This window comes from Platalea leucorodia (assembly GCF_965183815.1).
Source record: "Platalea leucorodia genome assembly, chromosome: 4".
In the NCBI taxonomy this organism is placed as follows: Eukaryota; Metazoa; Chordata; class Aves; order Pelecaniformes; family Threskiornithidae; genus Platalea; species Platalea leucorodia.
This window is the reverse complement of record NC_138826.1, coordinates 57228256-57248976: the sequence shown is the minus strand read 5'-3', so window position 1 is coordinate 57248976 and position 20721 is coordinate 57228256. Positions and strand designations below refer to the sequence as shown.

Below are 20721 nucleotides of genomic sequence, written 5' to 3'. Positions count from 1 at the left end.
ACTATGTGATTAATAGTAAGATTACTTAGGATAGTTGGTTCCCGAGTTATTTGTTCAGACACAGTACATTCCTATCAAGACTGATAATCTGACAAATTACAGTAAATTTTGCAAATATATACTAGCTTTTATTCAGAGTAAACCTCAGGTACCTTTTAGTAAAGGAGGGAAAAGAAGTGGATGAAAGCAATCATCTGCTTACCATAGCAGGAAAAGGTTGTATTTCTTCTGCTCACCCTCAAACTATTCAACAGCCAAATTGTTAAAGAACTTGCAACGGGCACTACCACCTAGCCTACACATTTCAGATGTGCTCTTATAAAATATATATGTATATTTTACCTATAATTATCAGATGAGAACCTACTTAAAAGACAGAAGGAATAGGGAGAAGACGGTGCTGTTGTGGCTATTACAGGAAAATGCTCAGGCTGTGCTGCACCTGGAGATGGAGAGTAATTGGGACCCTGACAGGGACACATCAGGGATCATAATGAAAGGCCTCAGAAGAGCACAGAAGACACCCACCGTTGGATGTGCGCTCATGAAGTAGTAATTTCCCTTTGTTTTGCTCGCTGACTCTTTTTACTAGTGGTTCACTCCGCATTATGACTGAATTAGGTAAGGAGGTGCTGGGGGAAGCGCTCTTGGCTAACTTCAGACTGCAGCCAGGCTCATTAAAACCAGCACATTTGCAGCAATGTTTGCAGCATTTCCTCTAGGTTTTAAGATTGTTTTAATAAGTGAAATTCTGAGGAGAAAGAATATATTTTAATTTACTTTTTAGTGCTCCCTGTTATAAGTGTTCAATGTCATGCTGGATTTTTTTTTAATATTATATGGAGCATAAAAATGCATTAATTTAATATCTTAATAAAAATGAACACATCCTTCTAGAAGCCCGAAGCTGCTAAGTACACAGGACAGGTTCATTAGCACAATTTTGGAGCATGAAGAGGAAGTGAATTGAGAACCCAAGATTCACAAACATCAACACAAAATCCCAGGGCTTTTTAATAAAGTCTTGTCGCACCTCCTACCGCTCGCTGTCTCCCAGGAAAACCATGGGGAGAAGAGCCTGTGAGCTGCCAATGGATTGTAGAGACAAGCCTAGAATTAGACCCTTAAATCATCCACCAGCACCTTGATTTGGGGGTGGTGGTATGTAGGATTAGCATACAAATAACCATCCTTTCCGTCAGAGAGAAACAGGGCAAGGTTGTTACAGGTGTCAAAACTTTGATTGACATCCTAGACACGGCAGCAAGGTGCCTGGCCAGGAGCAGAGTTGTGGGTTTGAGTTTTCCTGGACCAGGGGCCCAGGGAGGGATGCCATGCTGTGGGTAGGGGTAATTGCTGTGCAGTACATAGCACACAAAAAACAAGGACACAGCAATTCAAGATAGGTTTGCAGGCAAAGCCATTCCGATTTTAAATATTTGGCTTTACTAAGGCATGTTTCTAAATTAATAGGCCCTATAGCTTTCAATAGGATTATTCAGGGTACGTCAAGTCAAGCATGTAGTATACATTTGTAGGATTAGAGTTAATGTTATTTTAGTATCAAGCGTTCTTACATGTATCAGATTACAAATTAAATAAGGAAGCCAACAAAAACTAGTGCAGAACAGCTCCTTATTGAGACTGCCCTCCCCCTGCCTGACACTTTGTATAAGGCAGACACATTTGGCTTGTAAAGACTTCTTTGAAGAGTTTTGGGGACTTTTTTGTAAACCCAAATCTCAAATCCTAGAAACTTCTGAATTCTGTGTAAAATTTGTTTAACACAAATTAGAAAGTAGAGAAATGCGATTTGTTTCTTTATGGGAAAATGAATTTTTACGTTTTCTGCTAAAACAAACAAACGAAAAATCTTAATTTTTAATGCAAATTTTGAGAAAGAGTAGTAGCTCTGAAGGTAACAGTCCTGACTTCAGAAACACAAGACTTATGTAGAAGCAACCACAGTGACAGAAGATGAGAACTAAAACAATAATTCACAGTGACTGCAACTGTTATTACCATCTGTAATCTGTAGCCTGTAACTCACTTAAACTATCACTACCTAGAAATCCTTCCTAAAAATTTATCGAAAAGACAAAGCCAAGTTCAGTGATTGTTACCGGAACTATTTTTAGAAGTTGATCAGCAATAATATATTCCTCTGTTTCTTAGAGCAGATGTGTTTAAAAGGGGGGTTAATTATTAAATCTATATTTGCATCAACTTTTCTCTAATACATACTTCTCTCTAAGGTATCTGCAAAGAAATAACATTATAAAATAAAAATAACATTTATTTTTTCCCATGATGGAACAATAATACTGTTCAATGCAGGGTTACAGTATAATAAATACTGTTCACTAAACTAGAATCCGAGACTCCGCATATGCTGATATTTATGGCTTGGAAGCTTGTCTTGAACAAAAATCAGGTTTGATTCACAAGCATTTTGCACATTTCAGTATCAAGAGAGAAAAGTGATAACTCCTGTACATAAAGTCCAAAGGTTCAAGCTTTGTTCAGAACAAAGGTGCGATATGAAAGCAGTGATACAAGAGCAAGGGGATATTTGCTACCTGGTATACTATAGGGTCTTCCTTATTAGTCCAATATATTGTCAGTTACAGTATATCCAAATGTATATCTTGACTTATTCTGACTTATTCACTTACTCTCACTGCCCCAAATGTAGAAAAGATACAATAAAATCCCTGACATTCTCTGCTCTCGCCCCCCCCGAAAATAATTTTGTCTTTGCATGTTGTGCAATTCTCACTTTCATCTACTATGTGCCAACATAAGACATTACCATTTTTGCAAAAGAAAAGATGAAAAGCTTAAATTCCAGTACTGCAGAATGCCACTTCACTCACGACCTGCAGGAGAATTTCCGGAGGAACATCATTCCAGAGCTGAACATGCTCTTCTCTCTTACAAAAGTAGCAATTTTCTGCTAGTGAAAAGTTCCCTTGTGTTGTGTTTTGTTATAAAATAGATAAACAGGGTTCACTGTAATCCCAAAGGAAAATATTTTGCAGTTAATAATCGGGGCCATTGTGCTCTTTGAAAAATAGGTGCTAAATACTCTCCAGTTGCTGGTAGCCGCAGTTCTGATGTGAAGCTGCGAGAGGGACTGATTTGTGAATATGCTATGCTGGCACTCCATCATGACATTTTAGCACATGCTTAAATTAAGCCTGCAACTAACCTTACTGATTGCCACCGGGCTATCAAGATGCTTAATTGTTAGCATACATTTAAAGTCAGTCTTAACTGGTTTTAGAGAAGACGGGACCATGACCACATTGCAAGTACCTGTAAAACATGGGGTGCAGAATTCCACCATGATTTCTGCATGAATATATGCTTAAGTATCATACCAAGCAGATGTGCAGAGAGGACATGAGCATGGAGAGCTTGCAAGGTATCTTAGCTGTATATCGTTTCATTTTGATACATGGCTTGCTAAGGATCAAATTTGGCTGAACTATTTATCCTGTTTGAGCAATTTATATCTTCACTAGTATGTGGTCAAGATCTGATAGTATTTTTGTGAATTTTTGACCCAGGATATGTTTCAGGGTTTTTGTTTGTTTGTTTTAATAACTTTCTAAATATTAAAAAGAAGCAGAACCAGCAGTTTCTGCAAATCCAAATTTGAATTATTTCTAGCCCATTACGGCCTTTTCTTTTTTTTTGGCCTGATCAGGTACAGCTAGCTCTTCTGTCCGTGCTTTTTCAGGAAGATGATAATTTGATAGAATCATATATATATCTAAAAAAGCAGCACATTGTAGAGATGACTTAAACAGCCTTTTCTCTTTTAAAATATGAATCTACTGATATCCATAGCCATTTTAATAAGTACCAATCTCATGCAATGAGACTCAACTGTCCAAAGGCTAATCGATTCATAATATGCAAGAAGCAGCCTCAGGAAGGTGTAAAACAACAGTACCAGAATTATGTTACAGGGAAGTAGGTGTAAAACATGTAAAACGTTTTGACAACATAGACTCATTGCTTCAGATATTTGTGTCTGAAAAACTTCAAGAATTCAAGAATATTTTGACCAGAAAAAAAAAAAAAAGTAAGCTTGTGACTATTACTTAGATTTATTTAAAAAGTCATCCATTTTCATACTAAGGAATCCACTGGGAAGTTAGCCATCAAAAAACCAATGCATTTAGTAAGGTATACCCAAAATATGGATTCTTAAGGACAGCGACAGTTAAGACCAATTTCATTTAGAAATCATTTGAGTATTGCATACCGTGTATTTTAGTTTCCAAATTCACCATGAATACATTTAACTTCACTGAGAAATTAAGAGAGAAAGTAATTCCTAAAGTCAGGAGGGCTGAAAGCGTGTAACAATGTTGTCCATTTTGATTGTTACGTATTATTCCAACATTCGCATCAAGAACCAATGCTATATATTATCTGGAACATTTGAAGACTATAGCAAATACAGTGTAACAAAATTCAGCAAGAAACTTTTTTTTTGTTACATTGTAGAGACGTGCTTTTCAGTTTTGGGTAAAATATCCACCAAAAAACTTAAAGTAAATAAATAATTAAAATAATTTAAATTTTTATTTCTTTCTTTCCTTTTTTTTTTCCCAAAGAACAGATATGTAGTAGAAATCAGAACTTCTTAAAGGCCTCTCTGTGCTATTGCTCTTAAAGAAAATAAGAGCTAAATATTCTTCTGCTACAGTATAAATAGATGCATTGTTTCACATATGCTTCTGGCCAAAAATGTAGAAAGTTGCCAGTTAAACCTTGGCTGTCAAATCACATGTCATAATATAGTTGATAATATTTACTCCTGAAGCAAATCATTTTAATATGGGTATTATTTTAAACATATTTCATAAAAACCCTAGTGTCAAAGTCAGTTCTGAGGAAAAATTCAGCAAGGAGGAAACCAAGAAAGGTGCATTTCTTTTAAAAGATGTTACAGAAAATACTAAGCAGACCAATAGAATTGTTGTTCTTTCACCAAGAGCATTATCCCATCGCCTGACACTGCAGACTTACCTAGGCTGCCCCAAAATCACCGCTTTTATGAAGCTTTATTGAGCTGCTATGTATTGACAAAATCTTTGTAGTAAAATAATTTTCCATCAAAATACACCATACTGTAGTAAGGTTATGAAGAGCTGTAGGACAGGCTTTAAGAGGTACTGTACTTTCATCTGAAAAGTCTCCTGAAATTCTTTGAACGTTTCCAGGGGATTAATGAGGTATTTTGACAACACACGAGAAGCATCTGGTTTTCAAGAAGCTTTATAAGAGGGAACATTCACATTCTTGGAAATTAAACTGTGTATTTTAAGCCACTAAAAATAACACAATTATTAAAAATTTGGCAGCTCTGAAGAAAAATACCAGCAGATACGGGGAAACACATGGAACTACTGAAGAGCGTCAAACTTGAGTACACACATTTTACAGCATTTCAACATGACTTAAACACCAATTTTAACAGCTTAATTGAATGTTTCTTATTAAAAGCTATCACAGATGAACTAAAATAAGAACAAGCTAGACTAGCCAGGGTGTAGCTAAATTAAAAGTGTTATTGCAAGTTGGGTGGATTAACTGTGCGTACGTGCATTACTCTCCTTGTAGTACACCCTTATCCCTTCCAGAACTGTTAAGGTGTTTTGAGGGTTTCAAAACCTTTGGCAATTAGTAGGAGAGTATTATTGCTTATTGCCTTTTTTTTTTTTTTTAAGACATAGTAAATGATACAATTAATGTAAGTTTAGAACATCCATCTCACATACACAGCAAAATTAGTATAAGCAGACTGTTACACCTACCATTTTTATATATATTTTAAAATATTTTTAGGGCCTATTCCTGCAAACTAGTACTCCCTTGAATACTTCAATGCCTTGCAACAAGGGCAAGGGTTCAGTTCTACAAAGCTTTAGCGAAGAAAGCAGAGCTCTCTTAAGCCTCACTTCTGTAAATACCTCAATATTCCTGAAAACTCGGAGCGCTTAAATCTTTAAAGATCTACCCTTATTTAATCAAGCTAGGCAAGAAACATACTGAGGTATCATTTTTGAAAACACCTTATAACCCAGTACCTGTGAAAATATCCATATAGAGTATATATGCATTTAAGAGAGCTGATATCTTAGGTTGCAATACTTAATGTGCACTTTCCACGACATGAGAAATAGGATCTGCTAATCAGCACCAAGCCACAAGACATTTTAAGTCTAAGTACTCCCACGTAATAATTTTTTTAAATAATAATTGCCTTTAGAGTGCGAGCAGTTGTACAGGAAATGGCTGCTTCCTAAACTCTACTCTTTTCAGTCTGCACCCTTTCACAAGCTAAATATTTTACAGAGGCAGCATCTTTACAGTGCTTATGGTTGAACACTTTACTTTCTGTGGTCACGTCTCATTATTTACAAGATCTCATCCCATGTATTTATTTTAAATACTTGGCTTGTCTCAGGTCTTCGAACCAGCAAGTGGGGAAGGAAAAACCTAACACGATATGCCCTTTCTTCAGGAACGGCGATCTACTCATCTTCATAGCTATTCAGTGGTACTTTTAAAGTCCGCAGTAGATTTATGAGCAAAATCAATGCCAAGATTGGGCGGCAGCGTGTTAGACTTTTGTATCTCCATCTTCCACATTCCCGATAAGGTTCTAGATGTGTTTAAGGGCAAAAATTCCACCCCAATGTATTAGTTTTGTTAATCCTTTTCCTATGATCTGTTTGCCTGGCTAGGGAAATTATGCAAAAAGTAATAAAAGTTCTAATTCAATTTCCATGTTAAGAGATGGATTTGAAAAAAAAAAAAATCAGAAACCGTATTCTTTGTGTTTACGAAGAGATATGCACTCCAACATTTAGTGTCATGGAGCTGGAGTTAAAACCAGAAACGGTGAAGATAATTTAGCTGCATGAATGCCTGCTCTTCAGCAAAATGCTGCCAAAATTAAATAGGAATGAAACAGCACTTTGTAGTCATTGGTCGCTCAGCAGGGTTTGCGTAGTTAAAAACCTAAGTGAAAAGGGTGATTGACCTACATTGCTACTAGCTTAGCACAGCTGTACTTTCATATTTTTGCTGCATCCGAGGAAGCTCATTATTTAATACAACTGAGTTACATGTAATTGTTGGTCTTTCATTTTACACTTTTAGGGGCCAGATATTAATCTCAAATGTGCGGCAGGCATTACTGTGCATCTGGAAATATCCACGGCTGCCCATTTGCACACAAGGCTAAGAGACGGGACTGTACACAGTTGCACCTGAAATTAGGAGGCTGCCCAGGGGTAGGAGGACCTAACAAATATACAGAAATCAAATGAGCAGATGGAACAGAAAGCAAATCCCTTGGCACCCCAAAGGCAAACGCTCTGCTGTTTCCCTATTGTTTTGAGCTGAAGCAGCCTAGAACAAACAACCAAAGTGCATTTCACACAACTCATACCTGCGGTTTAAATAAGTAATAACATTCCAGTTAACAACCACTTTGACATGTTAACAGCCCAAGGGCTGTTAACATAACGACTGGTCATTAATGGCAGTAATGACAGATTTCAAAGGGAATATTGTGCTTGTAAATGGACATGCTGCCAGTCAGAAGAGAGGACAGAGCAGGATAGGCTGGTACATTAAGATGTCACCGTACAGCTCTGGAGGGAAAAAGAAAAGGGGAAAAAAAACCCCTTCTTGCATATTTCACTTACTGTAAATGGACTTGAAATATTGGCGTAAACCTAAGTTCCTTAAATTAAGTTTTCACTTTCTAACCCAAGAGTGTATAAGCAGGAGACAGAAGCCTGCAGGGGAATTATACTCTGCATATCATTTTCACTGAGTGTGCTATTTCTAACATTGAGTCCTTTCTTTACTCAAGTCAGTTCTCATCCTCGTTAACAAAACAGAGCTCATTCTTGCTGTGGCCACCCTATTACCCTCGGTGTCGTACACCACCTCTGAAACCACTGGAGTAACTTACATGAATCAGATTCCAGGGTAAAGCCTCTCACACTCAAAGTATCTTCCAAGCTCATCACCTCATTAAAGATTTCTTCCATCCCCTCAAATCCCACCCAACCTGGAGAAAAAGGTTTTAATATAGTAAAAGTAACTAATTTTACCAAAGGAGAGAGCTAAAACTAAGCAAGTTTTGAAGTTCTGAGGATACAGAGTATTTACAAAAAGCTCACCAAAGTGGGTACCTCAGGGCTCAAATGCAGAACACAAGCATGCACCAGGGCCGAGGGAGTGTTTAGTTTTTTTGGCAGGCATCTCTAAATGAGAGATACTGGAAGTATCTTTGCAAATAGCCAAAGACAATGCAATCACACAGTTTGCGAATTTAACCATGAATGTTAAAGCACCCAAGCTGGCTACATTATTGCTTATAGCATCTGTAGAATGGCTGTCTTATTGAAAGACATAATGAACACGGAGAGACAAGTTAATAAGCAATTTTACTCTCTATAGTTTCATGCAAGCCACATGTCCTCTAGAGGGCACCACATAAATTAATAGGAAGCTAGAACAGTTTTATATGTAGCAAAGACTCGCTTTATGGTTAAAAAGGAAAAAAAAATTAAGAGGATAGTTTGAAACTGTAATTGAACCCTAATCTGATCATTAGTACAAAGTAATTTGTTCTTTAAATTCGTATCAATTGGGTTGCTAAATATGAAAGCTTATTTGACTACAAAGCTAGAGAACATTTAACTAGTTTCTACATTAGCATTAAAAAGATCACTTTTATAGGTTCACTGCATAACTAAGTAGATAAGATGCAATGAGGCAAATGACTATCTGCAATTACCTTAAGTGCATCAGTTTGAAGTTTAGTGTAAATACCAAGTTTAAATCTATGCACTCACAAGAATCACTAAAAAAAGGCTCATGACAAGATAGCTTCATGAAGACTTGATAAACTCAGAGACAAAAATCAGAAACATCTTAAAACTGATTATAGGATTTCTCACGTATGCTGGTTTCACTGGTGCAAAATATTGTGTGTTAACAGATAACTGAAACACCAGTTTTGAATGTGGTCATCACAGATAAAAATATACAGTCTCCTTTCTCTGAATCACTTAGTATGAATTTTAACAATCTGTTAGCAAAATATTTACTCCTGTTAGACCTTCAAAGACCAGAGAGCAACAGTGTGTGTGTGTGTACATCTATGCTAGAGAAATGCTTTGTTCATATCTCTACTACTAGATCACTTTTAGTTTTGATTTTAAACATTTGATTTTAAAACATTGGATCTGCTGCACTAGCACTTGGGAGATTCAGTAAGTTCAAAGTCTCCAGTAGAATTGGAACTCAGATCAAAGAGCCATAGCAGAGTTTTCTTACTCCTGCAGTCACTCGTTTTAGAAAGATTCTTAAAATGGGTTTTAAAAATTAGGATAAGTGTTACCTTCCCCCCAGAAGCTGTTCTGACCCCCCTCTATAGACACATGCTTTAAGACCACAAGTGACCTAGGTTCATGTACAACAATTCCCTTCTATTCAAACTGTTCCCTGCCAATTTTTAAAAGTAAGGTTTTGTTACCTACTTCTTTGGCAGCTTTAACACAATGGCTTTAAGATGCAGACTCTGCGCTTAAATTCCCAGCACTCTATCTTGTGTTCATCAGTTTTAATGGGTAGGAGAGCACTTCTACCGGTAAGTAGTCCAAGCCCATGCCTGAAGAACCCTGATCAGCCATGCAGCCCCAGCTCAACAAATGCACAACACGTTTGTGAAGGTTTGTGTTCCACTCTAGAAAAAACAGGTTGTAACGTGGAGAGCCAGGGTACTAACAGCTGTTAATAACGCTTTAGTCTTAATTCCTGTTCCAACCTACCCACGCTATACAACTTGGGAACTGATCAGCGTGTGGGAACCTCCTATTTGGTACCTGTGCTTAAACTGAACTTGTAAGTTAACTCATTCAAAGAGAATTTTAATTTTTCCCCAATGTATTACTGACTTGAATGTCCCTTTAAAAGAAAAAGGCTTCACTACAGGGGCAGGGGAAATATTCCCAGAAGTTCACCTTAGCCTGGAGCGGCTAGTCTCATTAGGCCCCCTCTACAGGGAATGGAGGGCAGGTGCTCCTATAGGAAATAGGTGCTCTGAATCACCCCAGAGGAGCCTTTTCTCTCTATTTACTATTGAGAGCCTAGGGAGATTAAACTTCCTGATTAAACTTAGCTCCTGCAGAGTAGCCCTATTTATTCACATACAATCTGCAGATAAACTAGCCTGGTGCTGCTCATCAGTACTTTGCTACAAGTTATACCTCAAATACTTTTGAGAACGAAGCTCCACAAGCAAACAAGAAGACAGAAAAATCAGGTGATGATTTGCTATCTCTGAGAAGTGGCAACAGGTTACCCAGCATGCCACCCAGGTCACCGAGTTAAATCAGGACCACAGTGGGTTTGAGCCTTCTAGCTACACGGTTATTTAGCATAGGGAAGAGAGTTGGTCATCTTGGTCCAGCTTCTAACATCTAAATGGCATTCATAACATTCATAAAAGCTTCCAGTGCCACAAATGAAATCCCTTGGCAAACTAAGAGGACAGAAGCGGCTAAGTGAAGACAAGTGAAGCACTCCTCACACACAGAGGTCAAACTGGAGCTGGTGAAAACCACATGCGTGGTTTCAGCCCACTACACCTGGCCACCACCGTGCTGCTAGGAGGAGGAGACCACCAGCTCCCCGGGAATGTGGTGCTGTGGGAAGCACAGGGGGGTTTACCCTCTTCCTCCTCTGAGCACAGGACCCCAGTATTAGCATCAGAAAACTGGCAACCACCTGCACAGCCTGATTACATGTGCTTTTTGATTCAGATTTTAGTTTTATCTCCGTATGTCAGTATTTGTTTTCTCATCCTCCACATATACTCGGCCTTGCAGCCCTCAAGTACCGCTCATGCAATAGCAACTGCATAGGAAGAACTGAACAGATTGACCAAGTTTGTCAGTGAACTTAAGAAGGACATGGCCTACCTCAGATAGTCTCTGCGACAAAGGATAAGGTTGGCTTTGGTGTACAAGGTAGAGCCCACCTCCCCCAGGCGACAGTCACAGCAGGCACACTTCAGGCAATCTTCATGCCAATATTTGTCCAGGGCCTTTAGAAGATACCGGTCTTTAATCTTACGGTTGCAGCCAGCACAACCTTTCGGCTTGGTGTCTGGCTGGACTGAGAGCATTTGTATACCTGAAATACAACAAGACAAGAGTGAAAATAGATATTCTCTTGAGTGCAAGTCTCGCTCTTTTCTTCCTCCACCTCACCGCTCCCCCCACACCCAGTTCATTAAAAAGGCAATCGTGTAGATAGGATGAAATAACCTAGATAGTCCATAGCAAGCTGAAAAAAATGTTAAGATAAATTTGAGAGCAGAAACTTCCACTGCTCTCAGTTCCACAGCTTCTCTTTAACACCTCATTTACCTGGTCTCTTTGCTGAAAAGAAATAGGATTAAAAAGTTAAAATGAAAAATTAAAACAGTTCCGTTGAAAAGTCATCCACTTTCACCTAAAGTATCCAATATTTAGCAACCAAAAATTTAAATAAACAGCCTATCAGTGATGGCAAACATAGCTAAATCTACATATTTGGACCTATTTGCGCTGTCTTTATAAAATATAAAAGCACTCCACTTCTTTAGAAGAAAAGACTGAAGCTATTAGAGGCACAGGGCCAGAGTTTCAGGGAGGTTTGACACACACATTTTGGTGCTGGTGGGGGGGGGGGGGGGGTTTGTTTTTTAAGATTTCAGTTCTTCTTAGACACATGAATGAAGCAATCAGATTTCCAGAGACTTCAGTAGCAGCATCTCTAGTTACAACCTGCAATGTAAGGAACTTCTGAAAAATCTGGTTTTAAATAATCTGTACAAGGTTGGAGAGCTACTAGTTTGTCAAGGAAAAAAAAAAAAATCATGTAAAAAAACACTGCCCCACTTTCCAATCCCAGTTATAGCCAGTTCAGGACAAGGAGTACAGTAGTGTCCATTAAGTATATATACCCTTTGAGGTAAAAGCAGAGTCCGTTTAAATAACAATTCAAATGTCTGAACCACTGTTTAAGGGAGGGCACTGGTAAAAGTGGAACACAGTTGAGCGATGGTATGCAGAGCACCGCAGCCAGTTTCCAGAGATCCATACAAAAACTGATTGCCCTGAGTTTTACAGTAAAAAGGGGAGAGAAGGTCACTGCCCCAAAGTGCTTACAGACTGGTCTGTCTTGGTTAATTGCATGAAGTGCCATCCCATTACACTCAGATGAATTCTCTGAAAGCCATTTCTTAGAATAAGCAAAATCATAGCCCTACGGATGCTTTGTTGGACATCAAACAGGCACCGGAGAGAAAGAAAGAACTGACACGCAGTTCGATTATTAGGTTATCTCACTGTTTTAAAGCCAATCCAAGATGTAGCTTAAAAAGAATGCTACTCATTAGAGCGCATCTGAATACTACAATGAGAATTTGTCAAGACTGTGGAACGAATGCTGTTGTCAACAGGCAAATCCTACCCCAAAATTCAGGGTATGGCACCCTGTTATTATGCAGAGACTGGGAAAGGTCAAATAGAGTCTCGTAACAAAGAAAAGCAAATTCAAGAGCTCCTCATCAAGAATGCTCTACTACCTACTGTCAAGAAAGCTTTACAGTCCCAGCTTCTATCAAATGATCTCAGTTGGTGCTGTAACACACCACTACAGACAGGCAGGCTTAGGGAGCTACAACATGAGCAAGTTGGTGTTTGGGTTTTTGTTTGGTTTGGGGTTTTTTTTGGGTTTTTTGTTTTGTTTTGTTTTTTTTTTTTTAAGGTCTCATAAGGAAAGCACGAAAATGAGTATAATCCTTGAAACAATGGTACAGTGTGCCTGTATGGATATTAGCACTACGAAGACAAGAGGCTAAATGCTACGCTGGTGGAGGCGTCCCAGGGATCTGTACGCATATGTGTACATGGAACACATCGAATTTACGTGGACTGCAGCAACTGTAAGCTAAGTGACTTTCCAGGGTTACCAAGCTGAACTCCCAAGTTTCACCTGCAGAGCTGATCACTGAATTAGAAATAGTAATTCTTATTACGACATGTAAGCACAACAGTCCTGCTCCCCCCTTTGCAATACACTCCATTATGCATTTTGGAGCCATATATTTATCTATAAATTAGCCCTCCAGTGATACGCAGACAGTTCTCCTAGTGGGTACCCTAAAGTACCACAGCAGTACTGCTGCATAACATCTAAAGCTCATCACAGAAGTTTAAGGTCTGTATTTTTCTATCAATAAGTATAAAGAATGGCATTGCTGCCTTCCCATTACTCCCTAATCAATGTTACTCTCATAACTCTTACACCACTTACAAACTCAGAAGATCTGTTTCTCATTCACAAGGGGGAGGATGAGCTCCAGCGACCTGCGCAGGGCTCCGCAGCAAGTCTACGGCTGATGTGGGAACGAACGCACATCTCTCATCCTGAGCAAGCACCATGAGACAAAGGCTGAGCCTTTACAGTATTTTCAATTGCCGACTGACTCCCCTGGATCCAGGGTACATACATGAACCAACAAAACAACATGGCTACAAATAAATGGCTAAAAGCAGTGAAAATATCAGAGATTTTTGGTAAAGAACCTATACCAGACTGTAAAGGGAAGACCTGCTGGATCTCTAATACCTTCACTTGGTCGAAAAGCCTTAATCTGTAAAGTTGCATATCACAGTAGAGTATAAATAACTGCTAAGTGCTAACAACATGCTTATCCCCAGCCCCCCTCTTCGGCCCTGTAGAGGACAAATGCGTAAAATCGGCGGCAGTTTGTATCAACTTCTTGAAACTCAGTAAAAAAGTTCAGAAGCACGAAGGGCTGTTCTAAGACTTTAATCTTTAGCTTGAGGGAAACCAGGATAAACTAGAAGCTAACACAGTTAAAGGCTTTAAAGAAAAAAAATCTTAATGTAAAAATTTTGTCGCCTGATAAGGAAGCGGGTTAGAGAGCAGAGGCTGACAGTCTGATCCAGGCTGATCTACTGTCCTGCGCCGTCTGAAGGGAACACGGTGCCACAGAAACACGGCTAATCAAGTGAATATCTGAGCAAATTGCAATAATCAAGCCTGATAATTCATGCTGCAAACATGAGGTTATTGTATTACAAATAAAACCGCTGCTTGCACAATCTTGCACATACCTCTGCACAGTTTTTTAGACATTTGCTACATGAGGAAAATAGCCAGAGAACTGTCATTCATGTTGGTTAGCCCAAACCCTCCTTGTAGAGATGAGGAAAAAGGGGCACACACCCTACGGAAGCAGTGTTAGCAACCCTGCATGTCTATTTTCCTGAGGCTGAAAGAGAAGGTGCTGCTGACATCCCACTGGCAGCACCTTCAGATTAGGGATTCAATCTGCAGCAGCTTTTGGAGGGAAGGAATGCTTTTCTCCTCAGACAGATCTGATCTTTTTGCACTTTACTTGAGATGAAGCTGCTTTTATTTTAATGAAAGTTTTTAAAAAAAAAATCCCCAAACTACTACTTCATTATAAAAAATAGTTACTTTTTTTGTGCTATAGAATGGATCTTAACAAAACAAAGCACAAAACAGCACTCCAATAAGTGTTTTACCTATCTCCAGATTCTTTGCACATGCCTTTTTCTTCACATGCCCTGGATTAAATCACTTAATTTTGAAAGGAGAACATATCTACTTTTTTTCTGTGTAGTATGAGCAAGCTACCTTAATGCAGATCAACTCACAGACCATCTCTCTTCCCTTTAATGTTCCCATAAGATCTCCAATGCAGTTATACTTTTCAGATTCACGCTCGTGTATTTTTAGCTCTCTCTTAATTTGGCAATAAGAATACCTGCAGCTTACTGTCAGCCAGCTTTTCACAGGCTGCTGTTTAAGTACACATTTATTTCTTAGGACACAAGAAGGACCCTTTCAGAGGCTGACAGCACCCACAAAACCATCCAAACTGCTTGCCGCTGAAATACCAGGTAGCAGCACACAGCACTGCTGCCTGGCTGCCCTCCTCTCCCCCTCCCCTAGGAAGAGAGAGCGTACGGAGCACTTCCAAAAAACCATACAATTCCGTAAGTGCTACACCTAGGCTGTAAAAAAGAAAATAAAAATAAAAATAAAAATCAAACCCCATTTTCCCTTCTGTTCTGCAGAGTCCTACCCGTGCTCTGCATCACAGAGCAGATCTGTTCTCAGAACTGAGAGATTTCAGTTCCTAGTCTGTCACTGTCAAATGAACCCTTTTTATTTCACCCCAATATGCTTTCAAGGGCTTCCTCTATCCTTTCCTCCATTCCCTCCCTCCTTCCACCCCTAGTCCCCAGGATACTGCACATAAACTGCAGAGCTGTGTCAGGAATAAGACTTCTTAATCACCATCCACCACCTTTAGGATTTTTGAAGGGAAAACTTCATAACCTGATTCACAGGTTTTTGGATTTCCCTTGGTCTCCCCAAACAACTTCGATGCAACTGATTCCCATCCCTGGTTATTGTTATTATCGCATGATGAAACACTGTCAACCAATTTGTAACTATGAATTTCAGGATAAAGAGGAAAGATTGCTGGAAAAAGCTAAATTAGGCTCCTGAAGGAAGGCAGAGAAATAAAAATCAGTTTCACTCCAATCATCACCCTTCTCAAAAATCAAAGGGAATGAAGATTTGACATAATGAATTTTATTTTGTTAGTGATGTAGTAGCATCTGTAAGCAGGATTGGTCCCTGACGGTGCTGAGCACGGCACAAGACTGTCAGAACTCAGTTGCTGGTTTGTGGTACAGACAGTCTTTTGAAAGGCATGTTACGGGAGATAAGAGTTGGATATTATTACGCACCGGATCACTTAAAAAACTTTTAAAGACCACTCTCCCCCCCTCCTTTGTGAAGGCACGAACATCGTTCTACCAAGGACAGTAGTATGTACAGCAAGAAAGGGAAAACCTGCCTCTACTTCAAAAAAAAATAAAAAAAAAACAGTTTGGAGCAAATTAGGTATCAGTGCACTGGTCTTTAAAAGACAGCAAACTGACAGACAATATGCAGTCAACAAGAGAGTTAGAGATTCTAGTAGAAGATAAAAAGAATACTTTTCCGATGCTTTCCCACTTTGTAGCTTCACCCTAAAAGCATCCAGAGCTCCAATTATTCAGGACAATACACACACAGACTTAAAAAAAAAAAAAAAGTTAAGGTTTCAGAAGCTAAGAAACATTTCAGAACTCACATGTAGCACATCAGGAGTCGTAACTAGTTTTAGATTGGCACGTAAATTGTTCTGTGAAAAATTCTTACTGCCTCCAAGACCCTGCTATTCTGAGTTATTTGGCAGTTTAAGGGAAATCATAATTAAAAAAAGAGACATAAATAATAGCCTGTGCAGTGTGGTGCACAGAAATAAGTAGAACCATTTCATTTAAACTCTGGTGAGCTTTTAATTGCCTGGATTGCATTGTGAAGCAGCCTAACGGTTGATTGCCTCCATTATGCTCTCTTGTTCTGTGCCATTCATCCGCACAGTCTCAGCTTCTGTAGTTAACACAACAAAGTAACCGCAACTCCATAACACTCAGTTTTTTGTGGTTTGCTTTTTTTTTTTTTTAAATAAAAGTAAGGATTTCAGTACTCTGAATATAGTCTCTTCTGTATACTTTTGAGTTAATTTTCCAGGGTATGTAACTAAACTTCACCTCCTGCCCCTTCTACAGAGGAATCTGATTATTTTTTTTTTTATTTTTGATTTTTTTCTTAATAAAGGAGGTGGGTTGGAAAGCGGGGGGGGGGGGGGGGAGAGAGAGAAGAGGTTAGGTAAAAACTAAAAATGGGAATGCAGTCCCACAGCTGGAAGCAGTGATACAGATTAAAAGAATTTGGCCAACATGGCTAGTCGACTGCCAAGAGACACCAAACAAAAGATTTCTCTTCTTTCCCCTTCTCTTTTTGAAAGCTAGATTGGGCCTAAAAGCTTGTTTCTCTCTGTTCACTGGCCCAGAGCATCCCTGCAGGCTGCAGCCCCCTAAGGGACAACACGGCAAATAGATGTACCCAGATCTCAGGGACGGGAGCTGCTTAGCTATGTTCTTACCCCTGTCGTGTCCCCCCCACCTCTCTCCCCCCAGCCCCCCCACTCCCTCCCTCCTTTTTTAGAGCAGTGGTGCTGGGAACCAATTTGATTCCCTTTTTCTCCAATGCAGCTGCAAGGCTCAGAGATACTGACATTTTTCCACTCTTATCAGTTTAATTACAGTTACCATGGCAGCAAAGTGCTAGTGCTTGGCAAAGGCCAACAAGAGATTTGCAAGACTGAGTTCAATTTTGATGCAGCTCACATGCAAAATAAAAAAATAAATAAGAAACATACACTCTACAACAAAGAATCCCTTTTGGAGTTAGACGCTCAAGCCTTTTGTGCTAATTCCTTTTCAAGCATCACAGGGATGGGGCGATGGGGAGAAGAGGGGAGAGGGAGGCGTCGGGAAAGCACGTAGCGATATTTGTTGTACCTAGCAAGATTAATTGGTTTAAACAGCCGTCCTACAAGGCTGTCCTAGGCAGCGGTATTTTGGGTCTCTTTAGAGCTCACGCAAAACAGAGACGCTCGCCGCGGCAAGGCATGCGGGACCGAAGAGGCAAGAGAAGCCAACACTCTCCTTGCCTCCCCCTCGCCCCCCCCGCCCCCCTCTACCTGGAGGCGCACCGCTTCTGCTCGCTGCGCGCCACGGGAGGAGACCGCCGCCTTACCAAAACTTTTCTCCTTTTTCTGCATGAGTTGATTTACGGGCGCCTGGAGAGCTCCTTCTCATTGAAGCACCAAATCCCGGCAAAAGTAGCAAGTGCTTCCCCGGCTCGGGTCAAGTGAGCGGGAGCGGGAGCGCGGCGCGCCGCAGCCCGGCGGGCGCGGGGGCGGGGGGCGGCGGGGGGCGGCGGGGGGCGGCACACCCCGCGCCGCCGGCCCCGCACGGCGATGGCGAGCGACAAAGCCACATGCTCCCCTAACTCTGCCCGTAAGCCTATAATCCCAGCGGTCTCTTAGCTTTGTTGTAACAAATGGGTTTGATTAAACTGTCACATGCGGCGTTAGCATACCATATCGTGCTCGGTATGAAGGGAGAAGGGGGGGGGGGGGGTGAAAAAAGAGGAGGGAAAAAAAAAAAAAAAAAAAGGATGGTAGAGAGAAGTACTGTTTCATAACGCCAGGCTGGCTGCCCTCCTCTCCCGCCGGTCCAAGGGAGGCTGCGTGAGCCCGGACCCCGGCTGCGCCCGGCGCCCCCGGCCCGCTCTGCCCCCCCGGGGCTGCCCACCCCGGCAGCAGCCGCGCTCCTGCCTCCGCTCTGCCCAAAGGGTTAACCCTGCACCGAACCAGTTGCAAATTAAACTGCCGTACGGGGAGGCTTGTGGATTAAAGCCGGGGAGTGGGAAATTAACCGACTCCCTTGGTAATTGAGAGCACGTTTCGAGAAGCTCTGGAAGAAGCAAGAATAATAATAATAATAACGAGGGGGGGGGTAGTGGTGGTGCTGCAATTCATTGTTAACTTTGACTGCTATTTCTCGAGACATACAGCTGGATGGGTTTCGCTCAGCATCCTCCGCTTGCATGTATTTCATGTCTCATCATAAAAATAATGAAGCCTCACATGATTTAAACAAAACAGTCTCAGCAGAGCTGCAGCTTGAGTGAAAGTTGCAGTGCAGAGATGTGTGTGTGTATTGCAGCCCCGGCTTATGACTCAGAGAGAGAGAGAGGGAGAGAGAGTGATGCAGACACACATACACAAATGACCCAAAGCTTATGTACACAGTTGCCTCACTTACCTTCTCAATTAAGCGATACAGGGGAGGCAGTTCAATAAGCACAGTGGCTGCTTTGTAGCTCTTCTCCTTGGAAAAGGTCAAAAAGAAGCATTGTTTGGGGAAAAAAAATAAAGAGGGGGTGGGAGAGATGGGAAGGGAGATCGCTATTCTTTAAGTTTAAAATAATGAGGTCCTCAAGGATCCGCCAAGTAATTGTGTTGACCGCATCCGAGCTACAGGTGTCCTCCTTTTAGTATCTTGCAGTCCAAGGCTGTCTGTCTCCGTCCTGGCTGAAGACAACTTACCTAAAGCAGCGTGTGAGGAGCCGAGTTGAATGAAGTCAGGGCTTTATCAGCTGCAAAATGCAATCCCTTACCAGCCAGACATAATACAGCAAAAGAAAAGGTCACTCAGTTATTACTGAGCCAGCAGAGCCCAGGCAGCTCTTGTGGAAGACCACAGAGAAGCAGCTCCCTTCCGATTTAAGGCTATTTACCTCTCTCCCCCTCCACCCACCCTTCCTCTCCCTCTCCCCCCTCCCCCCTCCCAACTCCCCCTTTCTCTCTCCCTCTCTTTCTCTCTCGTTCTGCAGCTCGCTCAAGTACAGCCGCCCTCGGAAAGTGCAAAGCAGCCAGGAGACAGATTGGGCTTTGTTGGTAATTTCCCATGGTGAAAATTTACAAGCCTGCAAGTGCAGTCAGCAAAACCACATGCATATGCTAGACACAAACACCAGGGACACACACACACGCACACACAAGTGACCTCTACTGAAGCGGCTCAGGATCACCTTCCCAGAGAGTGCTCCAGAAACAGACCCGGGGAAAGAGGGGAGCGGCCGCCCCCCCCATCACTCCTCCCGAAATACTTTGCTTAAACAAAACAATAAGTTGCCTACGCAAAAAAAATAAGAGAAAAAATGGCAAGATACATATCTCTCTATTAATGAGTAATGAGGAAAAAATCCCTGAAGGTGAAAACGCTGCCTCTCTCCGTGCTAGCTCTGAGCTGCTCAGCAAGGAGTGGAAACTCCAGCGTGAAAGTTTCCCGCTCCTCGGCGCGGTCCCCGGCCGCCCGCCGCCGGCAGCGCCCCGGCCCCGGCCCCGCCGCCCGCCGGGCACCGCTTGCCACATGCCACCACCCTCGCTGCACTTTTTAAGCTGAATGCTGAAGGGAGGGAAGCCGTTTCCCCCCTACAGGATCCTCGTCCCAGGAGCTGCAGAAAAATCCTTATTCTCTGCCGGGGGGGGGGGGGGGGGGGGGGGGAGGGAGAAGACACGGGGGTGTTATAGGTGTCGAGCACCCTTGACCAAGAGACAGACAGACATGCGAACACAGAAGAGATATAGCACGCTTTGATATTCAGTCACACTCACAGATGATTGTTTCTTCGTGTTTTATAATAAAGATGTTGAGCCTAGCCCACTGTAAATAAAGTTAAAAAAATCCAAAGCATCTTCCTCTAAGAGCCATCTGCAGTTGGAGAAAGACCAGATTAAGAATTTGTGAACACAGTTTTCAGACTTCAAAGTGAATATCTGTTGTCTGCTATTAGAAGCACCACACTAGATTTCCACAAAGCTTTGAAAGATGTCAGCTTACAATATACCCTAAATTTGAATGACACTCATATTATAGAAGTCTTTCAAGACCCAAGAAAGATTTAAAAGCATTGAAGTGCTCTGCCATCTACACCCCTCCCTCATATAATCCAGCAGTTCTAATAAAAATCAAAGCAACCTCAGAAATGCATATGTTTAGGACAGGTTCCCCCCTCCTCCCTTAAAGTAAGCTGCTCTCTTTTTTTTTTTTTTTTTTTTTTTTAAATAGATATATATAAAGGTTCCTGGAACAA

The 20721-nt window shown here is 41.1% G+C and overlaps 1 protein-coding gene across 1 annotated transcript in view; it reads right to left on the bottom strand.

Moving 5' to 3' along the window:
* The window catches only part of LMO3 (LIM domain only 3), a gene marked incomplete at both ends in the record, with an annotated part of 55614 nt that extends 37775 nt beyond the window's left edge, over nt 1–17839 (bottom strand). Inside the window, 2 exons of the mRNA XM_082308927.1 lie at nt 11028–11241; nt 17815–17839. Coding sequence (XP_082165053.1) covers nt 11028–11241; nt 17815–17839 — 239 coding nt within the window. The remainder of the gene's footprint in view (nt 1–11027; nt 11242–17814) is intronic.
* Between the last annotated feature and the right edge of the window lie 2882 nt (nt 17840–20721).